A 26,761-nucleotide genomic window follows, 5' to 3' on the forward strand; every position below is an offset into this window, starting at 1 on the left:
AGTATGTCATCTAAAAGCATTTTGAAGAGAACTATCTGGAATTATAAATCTTCTCCAATGATTAGTTTCAGTGCTACTGTTTGGGCATCTTCTATTAAGTATTCTTGTGGTCTCAAAAAGACTATTCATCCACAAAGGGAACCCAATTTATTCAGAATGTGATTGATCATAGTGGAAGGAATTCTTGTATTGGACTAGATGACTTGATGACTTCTAACTCTGAAATCCTTTGATTGATTGGCATGAAGTAGAAAGAGCCCTAAACTAGGAATCAGGAGAGCAGGGTTCTACACTATTTAAATGCTAGCTATTGTTATTATTACTCCCAGCTCTACCTTTAACCAAATATGTGTCCATGGGCAAGTCATATTCCCTTCTCTAGAGGGGGATGAGTCTCAGTTTCTTTATCTGAAAAATGAGGGGTTTGGACTGAATGATTTTTTTAAGTATCTTTCAGCTCTATGATCTTGTGATTTGTTCTAATACACATTCAGATGCTTGGATTTGTTGCATGTTGCTACCTACAACATATCCACCCTTCAATCCATTCTAACTTAAGTGCCTGCTCTCTACAGTGCTCTCTCTGTGCTCAGGAGATAAGACATTATCCCTGCCTTTAAGAACCCCAATGTATAATTGGTAATAGTGGGATGTCATGTAAATAGTACTGAACTTAAAGGCAAGGATGCTTGAGAGTCTGTTTTGACTCAAATACTAGTTATATGACCTGGACAAGTCACTTTCCTTCTCTAAATCTGTTTCCTAATCTGTAGAATGGGGATAATAATAATTGCACTGCCCACCTCACAGAGTTGTGAGGAAAACCCTTTGTAAACCTTAAAACCCCATATAAATATAAGAGCATTATTGTTATTATTAATGACATGTACACAAGTAACTTTAATAGAACATAAGCTCACAAAAGAGATAAACAAAGTGGGCCAAGTAATTTCTAGTTAGTTGTATGGTTAGGAGTCAAATATTAAAGGAGGAGGTTTCCTGGAAGGAGTAAGTAACATTGGAGCTAGGTCATAAAGAATAGAGAGTTACTGAAGAGGACTTTCAAGGTATAGGGAAGAGTAAATGATGTGGATCACAGTATACAGTATATTTACATAGCAAGTCATCCAGCTTAGTTGGGGCTTAAATTAGTGACATTATCTAAGTACTAGATATTGGTAGATAGATAATGGTTCTAAAGAATATACCCGGGGCATATTTTCTTCCTTCTTAGCTAAATGTGCCAGCCTGCCCCATAATGGTAAGTTTTATCTCAGTGTTTCAGCCTTTTTTTTCATTGAATTAGGAAGCTCCTACTCCAAGGGAGTTCTGATAGGATTCTCATTCAGCAAGATGCTTTTGAAATAGGGGTGGGGGTGGGGGTGGGGAGAAGGTAGGGATTTAAATTCTCCATCTGGGGATGCTGCATGATTTATGATGGCTTCTGCCTAATGCCTCTCTTGTGTCTCCACTTAAGCCACACTGCTGATGAAACAGGCCTGGCCCCAGACCTCATCGTCCTGTGCCACTGAAGGTACCTTCCACCTCCCGGTGGACACTGGGACCGAGAACCGAACTTACCAAGCTTCGTCGGCGGCTTTCAGTAAATACTGTTTTCATTCTCCTTGTCTTTAGTCCTCTGAAGAGGACTGATTGTGTGGGCTTTTCAGGGGAATGGGGAAGAGAATGGTTTGCAGGTACTTGATCCTAATAGGAGACCATCTTTCCTTTAGTCAGGTTGACATCTCTGGATGGACTGCATGGGGAAGGATAAGAGAGGAAGGGGCCCACCTAGCCAAACAGATTGTCAGTTATTTCAGAATAAATTTAGTTTTGTAACCATCATCATCATCCTCGTCAAATTATTTTGTTATTAATTATACTTCTGTGTTTCAGTAGATACATAGTCTCCTTGATTTGGATGTTCCCTTCAGTGATAGAGATTACAGCCCTTTTACATTTTAGTAGATGATACTTAAGAATTGCTAGGACCCTTCTCTGCTGGCCCCCTGGTGATAAATTTCTCCAAGCTTAGCAAGTCTGGTGCTTACATGATAAATACACTGGACCCACTGGACCTATACTGAAAGTCTTCAGCTTTGGTATAAAAATTTCCAGAGCTTATGCTCAGCTGGCAGAGCCTTTGAAAGCTCAAGATCAATGCTTTACCTAAAAGAGACATTTGTGAACTAGAAGGGATTATAATGTTGTAATTCTTAGATTAGTATATCAAGAATTGGCTTTTTCATCTGTATATTTCCTCCACCAATAGAAATCCCAGCCAACCATCCTCAACCTTAGAATGTGGGTATTCATGTATATCTGTGACTGAAAAAATTCATACCTGTTGGTCCCTTCACCTTTTGCTAGGCTCATCTTCAGATGACAGACATAAAGTCTGTTGCTGGGTCCATAGAACCTACTAGAACCTTTACTAAGCTTTCCTTCCTTCCTTCCTTCCTTCCTTCCTTCCTTCCTTCCTTCCTTCCTTCCTTCCTTCCTTCCTTCCTTCCTTCCTTCCTTCCTTCCTTCCTTCCTTCCTTCCTTCCTTCCTTCCTTCCTTCCTTCCTTCCTTCCTTCCTTCCTTCCTTCCTTCCTTCCTTCCTTCCTTCCTTCCTTCCTTCCTTCCTTCCTTCCTTCCTTCCTTCCTTCCTCCCTCCCTCCCTCCCTCCCTCCCTCCCTCCCTCCCTCCCTCCCTCCCTCCCTCCCTTCCTCCCTCCCTCCCTCCCTTCCTTCCTTCCTTCCTCCCTTCCTCCCTCCCTCCCTCCCTCCCTTCCTCCCTCCCTCCCTTCCTTCCTTCCTTCCTCCCTTCCTCCCTTCCTCCCTCCCTCCCTTCCTCCCTTCCTCCCTCCCTCCCTCCCTCCCTCCCTTCCTCCTTCCTCTCCTTCTACTCCCTCCTCTCCCTTCTTTCATCTTAAAGTCAATACCATGTATTGGTTCTAAGGCAGGAAAGCAGTAAGGGATAGGCAATGGGGGTTTAAGTGGCCTCCCCAGGGTCACATGGCTAGGAAGTATTGGAGACCAGATTTGAATCCAAGACCTCTTGACTTTAGACCTGGCTCTTTATCCACTGAGCCCCATAGTTTTCTAAAACTCAGTAGTCACCTCTATAGCATGATGAGACATAAGAGAAAGACTTTATTGAAGGAATAAAAATAGTGACAACTCCCATGTTTGGGATATATACTGCTTGACAGTTAAAACATGATTTCATACATTCTATCTTAGTTGGTCCTCACAGCATGTATGGAAGGTAGATATTACCACTAAACTTAGAATCAGGATGACCTAGATTCAAGTCCTGCTTCTGATGCTTGCTATCTATATGAATACAATTAAGTTACTTAACTTATTTTGACTTAGTTTTTTCATCTATAAAATGGGGATAATAGGATTGATTGTCTCTATATCATAGAGTTATTGTGATATCAGATTAAGAGAATCCATTAATCCAATTGGATGAGCATTTGTCAGGCATCTATTATGTATAAAGCATTGTTTGAGACTCTGAGGATACACAAGCAAAATTTGAAATAGTTCCTGTTTCCTAAGGAGCTTAAAAAGCATTTTGTATGCTTCAAAATGACATTCTCATGTAAGTTATTATCATCATCCCCATTTTATAGGTGAGGAAACTAAGACCTAAGAAAGGTGAAGGTATTAATTCAGTATCCCATAGTTTATGAATATGGTACCTTATGTCACACGTGATGTGGATATCAGCTACCAAGGAAAAGTGGTATGGGTGAACAAGATCTTTCATTTCTATATGCCTAAACTTTGGATGAAGTTGTCACTGATCCTTCTTCAAAGCCTTAAGCTAAGGGCCATTTGACTAACAAAAAAAAAATTGTGAGGCAAAGCCATGTGCCAAATGGGAATGGAAGTGATGGAAATGTGTTGAAGTGGCAAGATGAGTCTTGCATACAGCATGCTTTCCCTTGCCCCAATCTTCCTTAATACACTTACATACACATGTTTATATGTATATTCATATACATAGAAATATCTGGGATCTGCTGAGGGTCATCTTCAGAACTGTTCCTCCCACCCTCCTGGAATGGGAAAAGCATTGGAATGTCTCAGGAGACCGAGGTCTTGTAAAAGTACTTGTACTGCTTACTTTATAGAGTTGTTGTAGAAAGTGTTTTGTAAACCTTTAGAACTCTATACATATGAGCAGTTGCTATTATTATTCCCACAATGTAATTATTGCTTAGATATGTCTAACCTCTTGGGGAGAAATCGATAAGAACCAGATTTTGAGCCCTATGGGACAACTAAGTGATTGAAGAGTTCTTTGGTATAGCTGAATCTGGATCTACAAATTGGACTGAGTTCCCCAAAATCCAACTGTGCAACAACTCAATGATTCTATTCTTTGGCTGTCAGAAATGTAGCAGATGGGTACCATTATTTGTTTTTTTAAATATATTTTTATTTATTTTGTTAGATATTTCCCAATTACACACAAAAACTTTTTAATATTATTTTTAAAAATTTTGAATTCTAAATCCATTCCTTTTCTCCTCTCCTTGAGGAGGCAAACAATTTGATATTGATTATACATATTAAGTCATACAGAACATATTTCTTAATTGGCCATGTCACAAAAGAAAACATAGACAAAAAAACATGAAGAAAAAAATTTTAAGTTAAAAAAATGCTTCAGTCTGAATTCAGGGTTCATTAATTCTCTCTCTGGAGGTGAATAGCATTTTTCACTATGGATCCTTTGGCATTTTCTTGGAAAAGTGGGTGCCATTATAATGAGCCAGAATCAGATCATTTTAAAATCACCAGATTAATTTTATTTGTGGCTGACAAATCAGGTATGTTGCTTGGTTCTCTTAAGTGGGTAGCCAATGCTTCCAGAGGCTGATGAATCTGTTTCTCAGAGAATTGGCTAAATAGAAAGCCTAAACTGAAGGTTCCATGCAGCAGTCTCACTAAAATTTTATTCTAACTTGTAATTTCCCCCCTAATTCATTTAAGAAACAATTTCAATATAATAGCTATTAATTTGGGGAACTAAATTTATGTAATTGTGTATGGAGCTGAGTCTGTTTGACTTTAGTTGACTGGAAAATGATGTGGTATTGTGGGAAAAGGCAGACTTAAGAGGCAGGAGATCTGGGTACAAGGCCCTACTTTGCTACTAGCCAGCTATATGACCTATGGGCAAATCAGTCAGTTTCTGTAGATCTTTGTTTCTTTATAAAATGGTAGAGATGAATTGTGTCATCTCCTAAATCTCTTCTACCTGGAACACTTTGTAAATCTGTGGATTCTAAATTAAAACTAAAAACCACGAGCCTTCAGATCCTGACCCAGAAGAAAGCCCATTCAGTAAAATAATATGCTTCATATATAGGGGAATCTCTCAGGCCCTCATTCAGAGGCAGTTTATTGATCTTGTTTTATACTTTCATGCAAAAATGCTTGACTATAATGATCTTCCAGATCATAGCAGATTAGAAGGGAAGAGAATGGAGATTATTGCAGGAAGATATGGTGCTAGCAGGGGATGTGGTAACCCAACAAGAAAGAAAATAGGAAAATCCATTAAAAAAAAAAACTACACCACTTCCAAAGCCCAGAAGACTAGAACCACCCATTGTAGGGGGGAAGAGTCCCCCATATTTCAGAATGCTAGATAAATGTGAGTTATTATCATCATCGTTATTATACTCCTTCCCTTGATATACAATCCCTCCATTCCCAGCTCTTGGGGAGGGGGGTGGGGGGGGAGGGTTGGGGAGGTGCAGTTGCTCTGTTCATTCTCTTCCCCAGTACCCAAGGAAATTATTTGTATGCCTTACCCCTTTGTCTAGCCGCCCAAAGCGAGTACTTCCTCCCTCCATTCTCTGGGGTAATACAGGGAACTCACAGGCAGCTTGAAGTTGCAGTTTGGGTACACAAACTTGAAAACCTTCTCCAATGCTGTCTTAGACCATGGGATCATAAATTTAGAAGAGGAAAGGATCTTAGAGATCATCTAGTCCCAACTGAATCTCTTTACAGTTGAAGAAATTGAGGTTTCAGGAAGTTAAATGACCTGCTTGTGATCACACAGATAGTAAGGGGCAGAGCAAGGATTTGAATTCTGATCCTCTGACTTCAAATCCATCTTTCTTTCCAGTGTACTACTTTCCAAATGTGGTATATGAAAGGCCTGGCTTGGAATCCCTCTTGTGTGATGTGTCTGCCAGGGTGTTCCTTACCTTTCCAGCTGTTGTTTGGTATTCTTTTGTTATAACAGACTTTTAGAACCATGAATTACCTCCAATTCTACGATGGAACATCAAAGGACTGGAGGAAAAGATTATCATGATCATTGTTGTTGTTATTTTTAATAATAACATAGATTCCTTAAGAGATGAGAATGTTTTAAACTAATCTTTTCAATTGTTCTGACTGATTTGTTTTGCTAGGCTCATGTTGCAGAGAGGGGAGCCTTTCCCATCTGAGTAAAGCATCCCTGTATTATTGTAAATCCATTTTAGAAGGATTTTTATCCCACTTATTTAAATAATCCTTTTTAAAAAATTAACTATCAAAAGAGTCGAACTTCAAATCCCTGAGAAACTCATATCCTCTAGAGCAGCAGTTCTCAACCTCTCAATTTGTAGCAATGGGAATATATAATGCATATCAGGTATTTACATGCCGAATCATAACTGTAGCAAAATTACAGTTTTGAAGTAGCCACCAAAATAATTTTTTGGTTTGGGGTCACTGCAACATGAGGAACTATTTGCGGGGTCACGGCATTAGAAAGGTTGAGAACCACTGCTCTAGTGTGCTTCATTCCCAGAGGCCTGAGGTCTGCTTGTATACACAGTGAGAATTGTTTTTGATATTGTTATCATGTAGAGACCATCTATTGTCTCATGGTCTCAGCTCTGGATTTTATGTTTTGAACAGTGTTTAAATTTAATGCCTAGAGCAAGAAAAAGAGCCCTGTGACTTGCCTGGGAAGCTCTTCTCCCCTCCTATCAGACTAATTCTTCCATGATCAATTTCTGGGTTGATTCCAAGAAAAAGATCATTTGTTTTATATCTTACAGTGACTGAAGAATGTGAACATGGAAGGACCTTAGAAATCATGTAATCTAGCCCTCTGATTTTACAGAGAAGGAAACCATGGCCCAAAGAGATTGTGATTGGCTGAGGGTTATGCAGTGTGTAAGAGTTTGAACTTGAATCCAAATCTAGTGTTCTTGTCACTATTCTATATTGTCTCTTCAAGCTTATGGGGGTAGGAGGAGGCAGCATAAGCTCCTTCCCTTTCTACTACTTCCCTTATACCCATAACTTTGGTCATTTGTCCTCACCACATACTAATATAATTTATAACTATGTCAGTACTTCAAAGATCCGTAATCTCATCCAAGTGGATACTCCCTTCCATGAGAGAAAAAAAGGTAGCCACTCCAATACTTGAGGTAGCTATTTCATGAGTTGTCCTTTTCTTCTCTTCTCCCTCCTTCCCCACCAAAAGAAGGAAGAAAAAAAAATCATCTCGTAGCCATGTCTCTGGTGATGAGCCTCTCTGAATTTAGCAAAGTTAATCCTTTAATGATAGTTCATCCCTGGGCCCATTCTCAGTCTTCCAGTTTGGTAGGATGTGACAGAGCTTTCTTTCTGAGAAACCAGCATCAACTCCCACCAATGATGGGACATTAGAAGACAATTTTCCAAACACATTTTATAAATGTTGGAATGTATAAAGGCAGCAGATTAGAATAGAACTTTTTGGGCTTGGAATCAGAAGACTTGGGATCTAGTCATAGATCTGCCTGTGATTCATTATGTGACCTTTGACAAGCTCTTTCTTCTCCCCAAGTTGTAGATGTCTCATTAGTAAAAAATGGAGATACCCCCTGCACAGTCTCTAAGAACCAGTTAAGCTCGTGGATGGGAAGGTGCTTTGAACCTAGAGAGCACTGAAAACATGAGTGGTGACATTATTTCTAATTGATTTACAGTCACAATCCAGCAGTGTCTTCTCTGAAAAGCTGTCTTCAGCCTTTCCATCATGGAAAACACTAACATATGATCAGGTTTTGCCCTAAGCACATCCAGTATCCGAACATTTGGATTTATAGCACAGGTGAATTGGGAGGCGCTTATTTGCCTTTTTTAAAAAAGTGAGACCAGTCAAGAAACTAGAACTTTGATTAATTTATGAAGTTCTTTGTTTTCAACTTTCGGAGGAATATAATGCAAAGATAATTGTACCCCTTTTTCAAAATGGGAAAGTAGGACTTAGAGAGGGGGTTCACCCAATGTCTTATAGCTACTGAGTAGCAGAACTGGTGTTCAAACCTTGGTCTCCTGAAAACAACAGTTCTTTGAGAAATGTTTAAAGTTCTCTTAATGCTAACTTTGCCACTAGCTATATGCCCTTGAGCATCTCAACCCCTCAAAAAGGTAAATATACAAAAAATATTTTTGTCCTTAAAAGCTGGCTTTTATTTTACCAGAAAATTCAGTTAGAGGGCACCCCCTCCCCCCAAGCTTTTGTTTTTCTTTCTTTCTCAGTGAGCAGTAGGGAAGGTGGGAAAGAGAAACGGTAGCGCTTTATTTGGAAACAAAATAAAATTCTGCTTTACAAAAGTGCCCCCACTAGGCGAGATAAGATAGATGCTATCCTCTTTTTCCTACTCTCATCTTTTCCCACTTACCTGACCATACAAATGCTATGTATGTGTGAATTGAAGGAATTGGGGATATAATTTAGCCTGATTCAGAGAAGTCTTGGTATGGTACTGCCTTCAAATATGAGAAGTCTCTTGGAGCAGAGGAAACAGGCTTACCATGTGTGGCCATACAGGGTAGAACTAGGACCAGTAGTAGAAAGGGAGTTTACTGTTTTAACAAAGAGTTTTAAACTCTTTGAGGGCAGGGCTGGTTTAATTTTTCTTTATATCTCAAGCTCTTAGGACAGCACCTGACATACTAGATATTTAGTAAATGTTTTATAGATTGAATGAATGAGAGTCATATTTCAAGTTAGAAATATGTCAGAGTTGGAAAGGCCTTTAGAACATAGAATGCCAGGGCTGGAAAGAATTAGAGAACACAAACTCAGAGAGGAAAAATATCTTATAACCTAGGCCTTTAGAACTGGAGACCCTTAGAGATCATCTAATCTAATCTCTTTATTCTAAGATGTTTATATTATAAAGTGTGTATGTGTATAGAGTGCTAGGCCTCATCTTCCTGAATTCAAATCTAGCTTCAGAGACATTATAGGTGTGTGGCCCTGGGCAAGTTTAATCCTGTTTGCCTCATCTGTAAAATGAGCTGGAGAAGAAAATATCAAACCACTACTTCTTTGTCATAGAGAGTTGGATGTGACTGAAACAAGTGAACAGCAACAAATATGTCATAAAATATCTGCTTTCAGGGGACTCAGCCACCCATCTGATTGAGGGTTTGGGGAAAGTACCTCTGAGATCAACTAGTCCATTCTCTACAAAGAGGGGTGATCTGCTTAAACATTTCCAGTGATGAGGGAACTCATTGAGAGTCTCAAAGCAAAACATTCCATTCAGTTGGGGATGATAAATTAAAGTTTCCCTCATACTGAACTTCTCCAGACTCACATCTTCATATGTCAATAACCCCTCCAACTCTATTAAGGTTGTTAAAGAGCAATGATGGTGAACCTTTTAGAGATTAGAGTGACCCTCCCCCAACCCCCCCTGGTGCAGGGCATGTCCCTGCTGCCCCCCATTTACACACACAGGAGAGGGAGAAAGTGTTGCCATTAGGCTGCTGAGCAGAGGCAGAGGGGCAGGGGATGTGAAAAAATGTCTTCTGGTAAGGTGGAGGCGGGGGGGTGGAGCAGCTCCACCTGACTCCCTATGCTTTTCTAATAACAAACATTAGGCAGGGGAGGGTGGCTGCATGTCCACAGAACACTGTGGGCCACCTTTGACATCTGTGCCATAGGTTCACCATCACTGTTATAAAGGGAGTTAATGGATTGGACTAACTGACTTCCGAAGCACCTTCACAACTTGGAGAATGTATATTCCTAAATTTCTGTAATTTTAAATTTACCATGGAATTCTTTTTAAATTCTTTAAAATTCTTTTAAAATTCTTTTTAAAAGCAAGCTGTATAAATGACTCATTTTTTAAAAAACTGAGGTATGTACAACTTTACAGGGACACATTCAATATATTTGGTACGTTATCTCATCAAAGTCAACTTTAAATTAAAAATAGAATATTTCTTAGAATGGATGAAACTTGCTGATCTGATGAAGGCATTAAATAGACGATGCTTAGCGCCAACTGTACTTCATTATGGCACTATAATGAGAACATTGGGCATTACACATAGAAGAATCTGTAAAGAAAGATCTAAGATTTCACAGGAGGAAATAACAGGGAAATATGACTTTGCTCTTAGACATTTATTCACCAGTGCTCAGAGCTTGTGAAATCAAGGCGAATTTACTATTTTAACCCAAATATGACCTCATGGTTTTTTCCATGGGATGAAACTTCTGACATCATTAGCAAGATAAGTGTTCAAGAGAAGCAGGTCAAATAGAGTCTTAGCAGAATAGCAACAATATCAAGGAGTAGGAGATTATGAGGAGAAGCCTTTCAGCATGCAGTGGCCATGCCAATCCTTTTGCCTTTGGGAGGAGGCACCCACTTCAATTCAGGTGTCATCATTCTGCCTCTTTCTGAGTGTAGCCCTATATTGTGCTTGTAGCACCTGAATTCCTCTCTCCAAGTAATCCTTCACCTCAGCAACCCGGAGTTAGGAAGATTTTCAGGATTTTATCAATTTTTTAAAAATATCAGTATTTTACTACTATGATTCTGGAAATGGAGGCAAGGTGTATTTTGAACATGAAACCTACAATTTCTTTTCCAAATGACTTCCTCCAGAAACCAAAGATTATTTTAACACACATGGTATTAATACTGAAAATCCTTAATATGACCGTGTTTCATCAGTAAGAGGTGGTAATGGAGAGAAGGAAAATGTGGAGGGACTTTGAAGCTTTGATACAAATGTTCCTAAACAGAAAGGAATTTGCAAAAAGAATGTGCTTTGAAGGTTTGACAGAAGTCATTCTTTGTCATCCTCAGAAAGCAATCTATTGTTGGAAAATTTTTTAAAAATCTAAAGCACAAGGATACTTTGAACTTAGAGGATCGTAAGTCCCCATCTGGGGGAGGGGGCTTTAGAGGAGTGGTATTTCAGCATTTTTCATTTCTCATACAGACCGTTCATTCAGTGTATAAGATTAATGTGAATTTGAATAAATCACATAGGTCACCAAAAGTACAGTTTAGCCTTTACCTTGTGGACTAGGGCTCCAAACAGCAGATTTGTAGTATTTCTGCTTTATATGACAGTGGAATGTCTCTTAATACACTTTCAATGACAATACCAGTGATTTCCATTGTCTGTAATGCATCTGAACAGGGGGGAAAAAGTATTTCTTGTTACTTTGACCCTAGTTCTAAACTCTCCATGAAATAAGGACTAAAATTAAACTACTCTAAGTAGTTTGTGAATTGGACCAGCTTGGGGTTTTTTAGATGTAATTAGTACATGGATTTAGGAAAAAAAATGTGTTTGCAGGAAAGGCAAAAGGCAGCAATTGTGGTTTAAGAAAACTGTCTAAATAGATGAAAATGGTACCCTTTTTCACAGTATAAAATTTGCCTTGCAGGCAGGAATTATTTTTCCCTATGAAATTAATAGCTTCTTCATACATTTTCTTTAGGCTTTTGTTTCCTGAACAACTATGTGTGCAATTGTAATTTTCTGAAATGCTTTTTTTCTCTTTATTTAGTTGGACCAGGAACAGATTTTTCACAGGAGGCTAGTTATTTAATTTATGATTTAAAGGGTTTTTCTTTTTAGTACCCCAAACTGATTTTTTTTGCATTTTTAAAAGGTTATATAATTTTTTAAGCTATGTGAATGTGTTATAAAAATACTTGTACAGTATTTTTTTTCTTTAGTATATGAGGCTAACTGTTTATAAGGCTTCAGAAGGTACATTGTTGTCCAGACAGGTTTTGCCACACTTGTTATTGTATTAATTAATTAAAGTTTTTAAAAAACAATACAGAAGAGACAGCTTAGTGGCCCAGTGGAAAGAGAGCCAGACCTGGAGAAAGGAGGGCTTGGATTCAAATCTGGTCTCAGACACTTCCTAGCTGGGTGACCCTGGGCAAGTCACTTAACCCCCATTGCCTAGCCTTTACTGATCTGCCTTAGAAACAATAATATTCTTAAAATAAATAAACGAACACAAACAAATACAATACAAACTCAAAGGGGATGGATTACAGAGAACAATTGAATAAGGATAAGATGAAAAATCCTCTGTTAGAAGCATGTCACAGATCCTCTCTCCAAGCAGAAGTGGGTAATGAACATGTCATACAGATATTAAATTGGCATTAGCAAAAATAAGTTATTGCTGCTATAAATTGCTTTTGTGCCAATTTCATCTCTTAAATCAATCAAATATTTATTAGGCTGCTACTAGATTCCAAGTATTGTGCTAGGCACTGAGGAGACAAATATAACCCCTGCTGGCACAAGGTTACATTCTAATGGAAGAGACAAGTGTATAGAGAATAAATTTTTTAAGGTTCCATATAAGGTAATTTAAGAGGGAGGGTACTAGGTGCTTCTAGATCATGCAGAAGATAGGGTTTAAGGGGGCAGCTGGGTGACTCGGTGGATTGGAGAGTCAGGCCTAGAGAAGGGAGGTCCTAGGTTCAAATCTGGCCTCAGACCCTTCCCAGCTGTGTGACCCTGGGCAAATCACTTGAACCCCATTGCCTAGCCCTTACCACTCTTCTGCCTTGGGACCAATACAGAGTATTGATTCCAAGATGGAAGGTGAGGGTTTAAAAAAAGAAGAAGAAAATAGGGTTTGCGATAAGTCTTAGAGGAACAGAGTGACTAGTCTAAAGTGTGAATAAGAAAGGGGGTATTCTAACTGTGTGATAAGGTCAGTAACAAAGGCACAGAGCCAGGAGAGAGTCATGTATGAGGAATAGAGAGAAGGCTAGTTTGGCTGGACTTATGAGTGTAAGAGGGAAATTAATGTACAATGAAAGAAAGGACAGGCAGATTGGAAAGTCAATAGGAATCTCCTGGAGTTTATTGAGTTGGGGGATGAAATAGTCCAATCTGTGCTGAAGGTAAAAATTACTTGGGCAGCCTTTTGGAGGATAGACTGGAGTAGGGAGAGATGACAGAGAGAAACCAATTAGGAAGCTCTTATAATAATCTTGAAAAGAGTTCATGAAACCCTGAATTAAGATGGAAGTTGTGTGAGTGGAGAAAAGAGGTCAGATGTGAGAGATTTGGAGAAGATAGAAATGGCAAGATTTGGAATTAACTGGATATGTGGAATAAAGCCATTTGGAATATAGATAGTGTGAGGAAATAATGTGTCATCATCTTGAAAAGACAGGCTGGAGTCAGTTTGTTGAGGATGTTGCATAGTTACAGAGATAGTTTAGTATTTAAGCTTCATGTGAAAGGGAAATCACTGGAGCTTTTTTAGCCAAGAAGATCCACAGTCAGGTCTGTGCTTCAAGAGTATACATTTGGCAGCTGGTTGGGGGACAGATTGGAAAACAGGGAGAAACAGGGACCAGGGAGACCAATTACGTTAGCTCAGATGAGGACCTGAATGAGAGTCCTTGTGCTCTAAGAAAAGAAGGAAACTAATTGGAGAAATGTGGTAGTGAGATCCAGGAACCAAAGAAAGGGAAACATAGAGAAGATTTGGGCGAAGATCAATGGAGGCACAAACAGAAGTGACATTGTCGTGTACCACAAACCACCTAGACAGAAAGAGGAAATAAATGAGGGGAAATGGGCAATAGATCAAAGTTTGGCCCAGTACCATGCTGGGGTAATTAATCTGGATGTTTTCAGGAGCACTTTCTGCTAAAAGCAGAGCTGCAAATGATTTGGCTTGTCTTAATGAAAATTTCATGCTTCCAGGAAGGGAAGGGAATTGCTATTCTGGATGCTGGTGGGAGCTTGGGTGGGCTCAGGAGGCTATTGCAGCTGTTGTGACCACTGCCCATATTCCACCCCCAGATCCTTGGCTCAGTCCCACTTGGTGCTTTGAATTATAAAAGGATTGGCTTGGGAGTTAGGAAGTTGTTAGAAATCTTTTCCTGAATGCTATTGCCCATTTGGCCCTTGGTTCCTAACTGTAATCATAGATAATCTTTTTTATTCTGGTACTGTGTATTTAAACTCAGTTAAGTACTTTAGTTGAATTTTATGGATGTCCAGTGCCTGTTGCATTTAGATGTCACCCAAAATATGGACTTTATTCTCATATTCAGGGTGAGGTTCTTACCAACTGACTGCTAAAGTTAAAATGCTGGGAACCTCAAGGGAAATGTCCATCCCATTTTGGAATTTGTGCTAGAGATAGAAGCTGGGCAAAGTCTGGCACAAACTCTGGATTTTTCAAGATCAGATTTCAGAGGCAAGATAGGTAGCATCCCATTGACAAAACGACTACAGGATTCAGTACAAGATGAAGTGCATAATCAATTCTGATAAGAAATATTGTTGAAGAATAATGTATATGCTCACCTACAGAGAAAGGATTGATTAATAGAAACAAGCAAGATATAGTTTTATATGTGCATGTAGCTTTTTTGTCAAATGGTGCCTTCTCTAAGCATAGGAAGGGGAGGGAGGGAGATACTTGGAAATTTTAATGTAACATAGATGTTTGGTTTTTTTAATAAAGAAAAGGATATGGGGGCAGCTTGATGACTCAGTGGATTGAGAGCCAGTCCTAGAGATGGGATGTCCTGGGTTCAGATTTGGCCTCAGACACTTCCTAGCTGTGTGACCCTGGACAAGTCACTTAACACCCCCATTGCCTAGCCCTTATCACTCTTTTGTCTTGAAACCAATATAGAGTATTGATTCCAAGATGGAAGGTAAGGGTTTTAAAAAAAAAAGGGTAGAAGGAGTTTTGTAAAGAGGCTAATGTAAAGGTACAGGGAACTTAAAGATTTATTGGGTTCTTATAAGATATGTAGGGGGCAGCTGGGTAGCTCAGTGGATTGAGAGCCAGGCCTAGAGATGGGAGGTCCTAGGTTCAAATGTGGCCTCCGCCACTTCCTAGCTGTGTGACCCTGGGCAAGTCACTTGACCCCCATTGCCTAGCTCTTACCACTCTTCTGCCTTGGAGCCAATACACAGTATAGACTCCAAGACGGAAGGTAAGGGTTTAAAAAAAAAAAAGATTTGTAGAAGTTGGAAGCAAAAGTAATAGAGAACAAAAAGAAAATTTTGGCTTAGTTTTTTAAGAGTGAGTGGCCAGTGAGGACAGTAACTATATTCTGGAAAAAGGAGATGTTGAGATTAATGGAACTATAACATGGCACTTGAAGGTTTGTAAAGCATTTTACATAAAATTATTGTATTTGAGAGAGAAAATAAGTGACTTGCTCAAGGTCTAGAAGCTAATAGGTAACTGAGACAGGATCCAAATCTAGGTCTTTCTGACTCTAAGCCCACTGTGCTATTCAGTCTCTTAAATAAACTCCGTTCCCATGGGTTTAATTATTGTTTCAGTGCCAGGTGTTCATAGATATGCAGATAGAGACAGAAAACTTAGAAAGATAATGTGTATCCGTTGATCAACTGCTATCAATCTATTTATTGGTCATTTGATCATTAGATAGATGGTTAGGTGTATATCCAGCCCCATTCCCTGACTTGGCCTTACATCACCAATTGCTTTCAAGCTGGATGTCCTTAAGATATCTCAAACTTGACATTTCCAAAACTGAATTAATTTTCTCTCCCTCCAGGCCCTCAACTCTTTCAAACTCCTCTATTTCCATCAGCGGTCTCTGTCCTTCCAGATCTGTAAGCGTAGCCTGAGCCTTGATTCTTCACTCTCCTTTTCACCCCACATATCCAGCAAGTTGCCAAACTGCTATTTCAACCTAAACAATATTCCATCGGATTTGTTTTCCCCAGTCATGCCGCTATCACCTTAATTTGATCTCTGACTGCCTGTTGCCTTGACTTTTGTAACAACACCATAATTGGTCTCCCCTGATATAAGGCTCTCACCACTCCAGTCCAACCTTAATATTGTTGCCAAAGTCATTTTCTTTAAGTGTAGATCTGGCCATGTGACTGCTCAGTCATCCTCCTTTATTTCTTTGTTTGTTTATTTATTTTAGCCATTACTTTCTGTCTGAGAATGAATACTAAGTATTGGTTCCAAGGCAGAAGAGTGATTAGGGCCAAGCAGTTGGGGTTAAGTGACTTGCCCAGGGTCATACAACTAGGAAGTGTCTGAGTCCAGATTGGAACCCAGGACCACCCCCCCCCCCCAACCTGGCTGTTTATCTACCAATCACCTAGCTACCCCCTCAGTCAACCTCCTTATGCGCTTCTTGCCTCTAGAATCAAACATAAATTCCCCTGTTTAGCTTTTGAAGACCCTTCACAACCTGGCTCTGCCTTATTGGACATCACTTCCCTTCCTGTACTGTGCTGAGAGTCTAACTGACCTTTCTATTCCTTACACAACATTCCATCTCCTGGCTACATGTCTTTGTTCTGGTGGTTCCCCATACATAGAATTCATTTGTTCTTCAACTTTGCCTCATACAATCTTCCCTCCTGAAGAAATTCACTCTTCACATAGAGGCGCCATCTTCTACTTGAAGCCTTTCCTGATCTCCCTAATTGCAAGTGTCCTCCCTCCCAAACCACCTTGTTTAGCTACTTTGAATATATTTGTATCTAGCTATTTCATATTTATCCTACTTATGTTTATAAAGTTTCTTGTCTCTCATCTATTTGAATGTAAATTCATTCCAAATTTTTTACACTCACATCCCCAGCTCTTAGCTTGTGACTGATGCAAAGAAGGTGGTTAATCATTGCTTATTGATTAATTGTTGATTGAAATGACAACCCTAAAACATGATAAAAAAGTAGAGATGCTCAGTTCTTTTTTTTTGATTCTGTTTTCTCTCTCAAAAATGAGTTTTGAATTGTCAAGAATAAAGTAAAAACGACTAATAGAGAAATAAAAGCCAAGATAAGTAGGGAAATAGGAAAAGAATGCATCGCCTTTGATGAGTTCAGATCAACAGACCCCAAATTGAAATCTATCCCTGGTTGCTAAAAGAACTGACTGATGTTATTGCTAAGCCTCTCTGAGTGATCTTTAAAAAGATGTGAAGGATGGAAAAGCTACCACATGACTGGAGGAGGACAAATGTCCCAGTTTCCAAAAAGAGAAGAAAATTGATGGTGTTGGCTGCCAATAATACCAGTGAGTTTTACTATTCCTGATAATATTCTAGAATGTGTTATTAAAGAAATGGTTACAAAAAATAAATAGATGGTTACTAAACATCTAAAAGGAAGAAGTGATCAAAAAGGGATAGACAAGGGGGCAGCTGGGTGGCTCAGTGGATTGAGAGCCAGGTCTAGAGACAGGAGGTCTTGGATTCAACTCTGGCATCAGACACTTCCTAGCTGTTTGACCCTGGGCAAGTCACTTAACCCCCATTGCCTAGCCCTTACTACTCTTCTGCCCTAGAACCAACACAGAGTATTGATTCTAAGATGGAAGATGAGTTAAAAAAAAAAAGGCAACCAAGAACTGGTCATGCTGGGCTAATATTTCCTATTTTGATTGATAAGAAGCATTGACAAAAAAGCCAATGGAGGGAATTTCCCTTCGACATAAGAGTTTACAATCAGAATAAATGATAGGTTCAACACTCTTCAGTTCAGTCTGTTATATCCAAAAATTTGCTCTGGATATCTTGATGTGCATGATTTCTGTAAGAATCCTTATGGCATCTTCTCCAGAAGATCCACTTTCCTGGTCCAAGGTATTGGCAATTTTATTATTTTAAAAGATCTTAAATTTTGGATTTTAGGATTATTATACAATCTCCCCTTCAGGAGGGTGTTGACCAACACTAGAATCACCTCTGGGATACATGGCTGAGAGGTATATGAATCAATTCTCCCAAAAAAACCCAAACAAACCCAAAAATCAAACAGAAGAGAGAAAATTCTAGATTTAAAAAAGACATACATCTCAAAATCCTGTGTATAAAAATTATGAGTAAAAATTAAAATCCTATATCCTACAAGCATGCAGGACAATTGCAGCAATACTGCATTTACCCATTGGCAGCCAGGACTACAGAAAATTGCCCATACTATAAAAGAGGAAGGGGACAAAAGTCCAAGGTAAAAGTGAAGTACGATTCCCTGGTCTGATTTTTCATTCAATTACAGGGATAAGGGAGCCAAAGTGAAAGCCAAACCAAAGTACTCGTTAAAACCAGGCTAACATCTGGACTTTTCCAAAGAGCCACTTCCTCAAACCTCTAAGACAAGTCCTCTGTCCTGGCATAGATCCTTACCAATCCCAGTCTTCTTGACTTTGTGCTTCTTTGCACTGTGCAATGGCTCATTAGTAATCCCTTCTTTTGAAATCAGACATAAACATCAGTTAAAGCCCCATAGTATTTAACAATCAATGGCAGGTTTCCATAGTCTAAAGCTTTTGGGTATGCAATGTTATTAGGGCTAATAGGTATTGTAAACTTATCCTTCAAAATCAAAAATATTAATACTGATTTCATATACTCAGGTTAAAAAAAGTGAAGGAAAAAATTAAATCCTAATTAGAATGAAAGATGTAAAAAAAAATCATATTTCACATCCCATTACAAGGCAAAAGAGTGGTAAAAGCTCAGCAATTAGGGTTAAGTGATTGGCCCATAGTCACACAGAAATTGTCTGCATCCAAATTTGAACCCATGACCTCCCATCTCTAGACCTAACTCTTTATCTGCTGAATGATGTAGCTACTGTGGGTTCCCTTTTCATTAGAAACATTTGAACAAATGGATGACCATGGGCAGAATCATAGAATTTGAGAGTTGGAAGGTGCCTGAATGGCATCTAATATAACTCATATGAAAAAAGAATTCCCATGTATCCATTCCACTGTTTTTGTTCTTCCTTTTTCTCTGGTTTCCAAGGAATTATATCTCTCCTTTAAGAGTAATTGTTTCTTCAACTACATCCCTTTCCCTAATCTTGTGGGACATGGGGCAGAAATTATTCCCATAAACCAACCCCACATTTATCTCTTCAGCTAAACAATCATTAAATAGTTGTTTGGTGCTAATTATGGGCACCTAGAGAATGATTTTGGGGCAAGGCGCCATAAAAGTATAAGAAACATTTTTAATCTTCTAATTTCCAATTGAGGAAGAGGAAGATAAGATGATACAAGAATAAATAACCAGAAATAGTAAATAAGTGCTAAATGCATGGCTGTCTGCTTTAGAAATACAAAGAAAATGAGCTCATTAATAGCTTCATAAAATAAGTAGTATTCAAGCTAGAGTCTGAGTAGTAAGATTTGGATCAGAGGAAAAGTCAGCCTAGTCCAGGACAGTAGAAATGGAATGGTACCATATTTTTGGAACATTAATCTTGAATGCCTTTCTTTTCTCTCTACTAGTTCCTTTACTCCCAATTTTAAACATTAACAATATGTCCCTATTTAAAACACAACACAAAATTCATTTAACCATAATGCTCTTTGTAGCTGAAAGAGGTCTCCAGCCATCACCTCCATTTTCTTATCACTCTTCACAGGTGTGTTGCCTAGAGGTTGCTTGTCAGTTCTGTTTCAAAATAAATGGCCTCTGGGTTACCTTCCAACTCTGCAATTTTTTTTAAGAACCTCAGATTGGGAGTCAGGAATATTTGGTTCTGGTCCCAGTTATTTTTTTGGTGGACTTGAACAATTCCCTTCCCTTCTCTGGAACATAATTTCCTCATCTATAAAATGAAATGTTTGGCTTTGTAATCTCTAAGATCTCTCCTCCCCATGACATTCTGATTTGGTTTTCAGATTCCCAGATGTTGTTCTTTTATATGGCAGGATTTTTTATTTATGTTCAGAGCCTTACTTATTTCAGAACAAGAAGAAAAACATTTTCAGAAAAGGTTATTCTTAGATGCGGAAACAAAATTCATCTGCAGTAACTGGGTGCCTTTTGATTTTTCCCCTGAGGTATTCTTGTGTTTTCTTTCCCCTAACATATTGGTCCTTGCACAGAAAGGGTATTGCAGGCCTCCTTGCCAGGAAGACTAGTATATTTTGGGTGAGAGTCTCAGAAAATTAGAGAAGACCTAGAAATTTAGACTCCTAAAATGTTAGAGCTTTAAAACCATAGAATAATAGAATCTTAGAATCGCTGAATACCAGACAATTAACATCACAGAAACATGAAATCTTACATTTAGACTCTTAGTATAAAAGATGATGAGGCTGAACTTATTTCCTGGTCCTTCTGGTTTGTCCCATGCTCTTGCCACTTCTAAACCTGTCCCTTTAGCTGAGATCATGGCTGTTGATGGTGAAAAGGAGGAAAAGGTAGGGAAAGGAAGGTAGCCAGGGGTCCCCCCCCCCCTTGCTCTGGTAGGGAAATTGACCAGGCTTTTCTTTTTGGCTATAATTATTCTAGAGATTTAAATTAAATCAAGTCAGACTCTAGGGATAGCTAATTAGGTTTATTTAGGCCAGAAAAGAAAGGTTTGGGAAAGGCTAAAGAAAATTTGATCTTCTTCAGCTATGCAGGGACCAAAGGCTCTCTCTAGGGAAAAAGCTCTTCTCTAGAAAAGGCACCAAAACCCAAGCTTCTCTTTTCTTTTATACTTTCTCAGACACCTCCCACAAAGGAAGTGGGATGTGTCTGAGGAAGTTGGGGTAGAGAGTCCTGGGAGATGTAGTCTCCCAGGGTTCAGAGCCATTTTAAAATATACCTTCCCCCTGTGATCCTTTGGGAGACCAGTCTCCCCAATGGATCAAAACAAATTTAAATAAATTTACAATCACAATAAAATAAAGGATATATACATCAATACAAGGGGGAAGTGACAACAATTTTTACAACAAAAGAAAATTAAATATTTGGTGCTTTTTTTTTTACAAAGAAATCAGAGGGTAGTCCCCTTCTTCACAACTATATATATATGTGTGTGTATACACACACACACACACACACACACACACACACACAACAAATGAATTTTTTGACAAAACAAATGAATTTTTTAACCCCCTCAAAGTTCTTTTTTTTGTTTTGTTTTGGGTTTTTTTTTTTGCATCTGAGTTTTCTCTCAGGATCTCCTGGAGTAGTATGCAGTCTCCACATGGTCTCCATGTGCATCTCCATCTGGATTCCAGGAGGCAGCAAATTTCTTTTCCTAAAATGACTTAAGCTTTTTTTTCATTAGAAATAAAAAACACATTCCCCCCTGAGGAGGATATCAAGAAAACATTGAAATCACACAGGGAAACCATGTCTGAGGCATGAGGCATATCAATCACTGCCAATTAAAATCATCAGAAAAATTGCACAAAAAAGACGCCAAATAACTATTGGATGAAATTTCAAAACATCCAATCCTAAATTTTATATGAAAAAATTCTAAATAAGAAAAAAATACAAAATTACAGCAGGTATTTGAATAATGCTCAATTAAAGTAATCCATGTCCAATATCATGCACTTACCCACTTAGTAGCCAGGACCACAATCAACCACCATATCAAGAAAGTTAGGAAAAAGGGTCTAGATTTATTCCTTGGTCTAATATAGTTCTTTAATTGTTTCTTCTTTTGTCGTTTCGTCTCAGGGATAGAATATGGAGCCAGAATAGCCAATTGTTAGGTACTTGCTATAAATTTCACAAGGAGTGTGGTACAAGGAGTCCTGCGTCTTAACATATGTTAAGCGCCACAACCTTGATTCTCAAACAAGGTTCAAGTCTTTTTTTTATTGGCATAGAAGTTTCATCAAGTCTCAGCAATTCTAGCAGGATTGGTTTCTCTTTTTGACCTGTGTGCTCTTTTGGCACCATTCAGTTTAAATACGTGCTTCTGTGGCACTATGTAGATCAAGTCTGTGCTCCTTTTTGTTCCCATTTCTTCAAATCAGACATATGTATTAAGTCCCATAATATTTAAATACTAATGGTAGTTTCAGTAGTCCAAGGCTTTTTGGGCAGGCAGTTACAGTTAGAACTAATGGACATAGTAAATCTACATTAATGTTATAATCTAAAATCTTTCAATTTAGGTAGATGACATTTGCTTAGGAAAATTAAATTGTACACACAATTATAAAAAATGTGCTAAAATTTAAAAATATACATCTCTTATAATCAGTGACAATCAAAAATATCTTATAATCAATGTCACTTAAGAAGGGATAGAATATAAAGGTTCTTACCCAAGAATATAGATGCATTTTCTCTTACCTTAGCCATGGTTCACAGTGTGAGTGTAAATAAGGTATAAAACCAGTAATACATTGAAGTAAACTCAAAAATTTCCACAAAAAGGTACAGAATGCAAATCAAATCAATTCAGATTAATAGAGGTCAATAATATAGTTTTTCTGTAAGGAAATATAGGTACAAAGAAAATACCAATATTCAAAATTCACAAAATATAAGTTTTCCAAATTAACAATACATGTTGTTATGGACTTCCATAGAGGTATAAATAAAGATAAGAGTCAAATATAGGATGGCACAAATAAAGTAAGGTACAGCCAATTATTCAGTATCAACAGAAGGTACTCGATTTACATGGCTACAATGAATCCATGAGTCCTTCTCTTTGATTTTAATAGCTGTTGGTGCAGTCAATAGGACCTGGAATGGTCCATCATAAGTAGGTTCATTCGACCCAGTATGTTTGAAATTCTTAATGTACACGCTATCACCTGGGTTTAAATCATGAAGGGAGAAGTCTATAGGGCCTACCTGAATAGCAGCTCCAGAGTTGTAGAGTTCTGGCAATTTTGTTTGTAATTGTTTTATATATGTGGCAATAGTTGTATCCCCTCCTAACAATGATGGGTGGGTGGGTGTAAATAGTTGAGCCTGAATAGGTGGATGTCTGAATAGCATCTCAAATGGTGAGATGTGTAAATCACCTCTGGGCCAGCTTCTGAGATAAAATAGGGCCAGAGGGAGAATTTCAGGCCATTTTAGATGAGTCTCCATGTGCATGCTATGAGAAAATAATGTATTTCTGGTCAGAAATTCAAGTTTTCCATTTCACTCTTACCACAAATATGACGTCCTTATCTGTGTTTATCAAAAGATTTATAATTTTTTTTTCTTCCTTTCCTCCTGTGGTTTCTCGTTTTTCCTTTTTTTTCTTTCCTGTTTTTTCTTTATCATGCATGGACTCCTTTTTCCCACTAGGACTGCTCTTCTCTATCTTCTCAGTTTTAACTGAGTCACCTTTTTCTTTTCCAGAGGATTTTGACTTTTTTTTTCTTTTCAATGAGGAGAATCAGATGAACTTGCACTTCTACAATGTTTTGAAGAGCTATTTGTTACATTTTCTTCTTTACATCTTTTACAGGAAGCTGGGGATTGTAGGTTTGAGTCCCATCTGGGTGGCTAAATATTTGTTGATGGTGAAAAGAAGGAAAGGTAGGGAAAGGAAGGTAGCCAGGGGTCCTCCCTTGCTCTGGTAGGGAAATTGACCAGGCTTTTCTTTTTAGCTATAATTATGCTAGGGATTTAAATTAAATCACGCCAGACTCTAGGGATAGCTAGATATAGGTTTATTTAGGCCAGAAAAAAAGGTTTGGGAAAGGCTAAAGAAAATTTGATCTTCTGCAGCTATGCAGGGACCAAAGGCTCTCTCCAGGGAAAAAGCTCTTCTCTAGAAAAGGCACCAAAACCCACACTTCTCTTTTATACTTTCTCAGACACCTCTCACAAAGGAAGTGGGATGTGTCTGAGGAAGTTGGGGTAGAGAGTCCTGGGAGATGTAGACTCCCAGGGTTCATAGCCATTTTAAAATGCACAGATATCACCAGAAATGGTCCAACACAAAAGAAATGCTTAAATGAAAAATGCTGTGAAGTGAACATTAACATGTATTTAAAACATGACAAAAGACTCATAGGAATCCATAAGCAGGTTTTAAAAAAACTTGTGACCCATGACTCTTTTGAGAAGTTGGGACTAAAAACATGAAACACTTTGTGAAATCACTGAACAGGTTGCTTTTTCAAGCCTTTGTCTTCATTGGAGGTCCATTGGTCCTGGCCATCCAGGTATGCATGGTTCACCCTCTGGCAGTGGTCATCTTCTCTTCCAAGTAGGGTGTAGCTCCTAGATGCACTTCCTCTGGCAGCCAGTACCCAGACTGCTCAGATTAGGAGGATCCCTCTCAGAACTGCAATGGTAAGGGGTAGGGTGAGGGCAGGAAGAGATAGCTAGGGACTGTCATTTGAATGGAGCCACAACAGCTGCTGCTAGGAAGGAGGGAGGGAGAAGATTTCCCAGCCCCTTTGTTGGGAGTAGTTAGAAGCCTAAGCTTCTCCTTTTTAATCTTTTTTGGCACAGCTTCCCTCCTATCCCTCTTTTCCCTATCATAGGGACCAGGAGACCCTCTGGTCTTATAAACCTTTTAGCAAGAGGCTCATAATACGTCACCAAAAGGGCTACTTCCATTGCTGGAGCACGAAACTGATTTCATTCAATTTTTGCTGTGCACAGAATATTCCTACCTTATTTAGTGGGGTACATGAATCAGTCAAAAAGAGGTATAAAAAATCCTGGACATCCTCCTCTAAAGGGACTTGATCACACCCTGTGGGACATATATAAAAAACAGTGAGTTGTGTTCTTTCCTGATAACCACCTCCAGAGATCCCCACCCTTACGCAGGTTAGATAACATTTAGGCCTTACTCTCAAGTTGCTTAAGAACTGTAGAAGTATAAACCACAACACAGATAACTATTACATGTAATATTATTTGATAAGGGAATTTGAGGGTAGGGATATAGACTTATGATTTCATTGGTTTAAGGAATGCCCTGGCAAGGAAACTTTTTCCAAAGAAGATCAAAAAATTGCCTTGCAATTTTTAGTCTTAGAGAATTGCCTGTGGGTGATTAGAAATTAAATGTCTTTCTCAGAGCCAGAGGCAGGATTTGAATCCAGCTCCTCCTGACACCAAAATGCCAAGCAGCAACTAGGGAGGTATTTAAAAGAAAGACAGCTCCTCCCTTCAAAGAGCTTATATTTCTAATGGTGAATAACAATTTTTAAAAAAAAGAAAGAAAGCTGGAAAGACTAAAACACAATTTAAACAGAATTTGCAAAATTCTACACTTAAAAAATTACAAGGCTACATTTTAAGGAAGTGACAGTGGGCTAATTGAGGAGAAAAGATTTATATGTCACAAAGATAACTAAGGGGTCTCTGTCAAGGAAATTCTACCACAAATAGATAAATCACTTTTGGAAGGTTTTTAAATTTTTATTGATTCTAACTCTAAGCCTTCTTTATCTTCTCTTGGCTTATCTCAGATGTCAAAAGTTTTTCCTTAATACCATCACTATATGTTGGGTTTTAGGCAAGTGAGTTTAATATTAAAAGGAAACAGGCTTCAGTTAGCCAAATGTTCCAGGAAGAATGGCATAAAATTGAATAAAAGGATATAAATTCTCATAACAAGGGCAAGGAATTTATAGTAAGGAAATGGGCTAGAGAGACAGAAGGAGAGAGAGAACAGGAGGAAAAGAAGAAATGAAAGCAGTCCAGAGGGTAATCAAGGAATATGAAAGGAAGGAAGAGGGCAGGAAGGAAGAGAGGTAGAGATGGAAAAAAAGGGGGGAAATCTAGGGCTGGGAGTGGGAAAGAGCAGAGGAAGAGAAAGGACAAATGATGAGGTGAGAGCTAGATTGGGGGAAAAGTGAACCATCTCTGCATTTCTTACATCTTTATGTAGGAGGGCCAGAAAGCAGAAGTATTATATGCAGGTTCATACCATTAGTTAGGAGAGCCAGGCTTAACCCCCTGATCCAGCACCCAGCACATCCTGTCTGTTAGATTTAAAATGGTTGAGGTCTTAAACTGTAGTGAGTTAAAATGGTGGAAGATATAAATTGTGATAGATATAAGAGAGGGTGAGTAAATTTGACCGCAGAAAATATGTCTTGGTTTTTAAATCAAATATAAGGTAGTCGCCAGGGAAATATTCCCAATTATTCAAATACCCAAGTCAACTGGGTTTATAGAGATTTTTAATTACTAATATAATGAGGAATTAGAGAAAGAGAAAGAGTAGGAAAGGAATAATTATGAAGGGCCTCAAGCCAATATGGCCTAGACCTAAGTCTTAAGAGAGACAATCAGTCAGTCAGTCTTTTAACACTCACCACAAGGTCTGCCTAAACAAAGATTCTAGTGACACCAGGCCAGCTCCATCTCAGCTGACTTCACCAAAGAGCCTTCCAGCCAGAGACTGTTCCAAAGGGCCTCTCTCCAGAGCCTCCAGAGGGACAGAATCCCCTTAGAGGAGCTCCAGTGAGACCTCCTTAGAGATTATCCTCCAAGAGCTTCCCTTCTCCAGAGCCTCTCTCAAGAGATTCTTCCCAAGCGATCCTCATCAGAGATCCTCCAAAAGGATTTCTCCAAAAGGATTTCTCCTCAAGAGATTCTGCTTTTTCTTATATAGGGGTTTTTCTCCCATGTCACCTCCCCTAAGTCCCTACATCTACCAATCACTGTAGACGCTTTCCAAAGGACTGCCCATCTAAATCCCTGCTAAGTCGACCAATCTCCTCAGTAAGTCTGAGAGAAAACACAGCTGAGTCAAC

General features: G+C 38.7%; 1 protein-coding gene across 5 annotated transcripts in view; it reads left to right on the forward strand.

Annotated features, from left to right (window-relative positions):
* FAM168A (family with sequence similarity 168 member A) overlaps positions 1 to 26,761 on the forward strand; it is a 213,300-nt gene that overhangs the window by 168,339 nt on the left and 18,200 nt on the right. For all 5 annotated transcript variants that reach the window (XM_056795003.1, XM_056795005.1, XM_007491011.3 and 2 more), the window contains one exon: positions 1,478 to 1,603. In XM_056795003.1, the coding sequence (XP_056650981.1) occupies positions 1,478 to 1,603 (126 nt within the window). The remainder of the gene's footprint in view (positions 1 to 1,477; positions 1,604 to 26,761) is intronic.

The sequence above is a fragment of the Monodelphis domestica genome, chromosome 4 (assembly GCF_027887165.1).
Source record: "Monodelphis domestica isolate mMonDom1 chromosome 4, mMonDom1.pri, whole genome shotgun sequence".
Lineage (NCBI taxonomy): Eukaryota > Metazoa > Chordata > Mammalia > Didelphimorphia > Didelphidae > Monodelphis > Monodelphis domestica.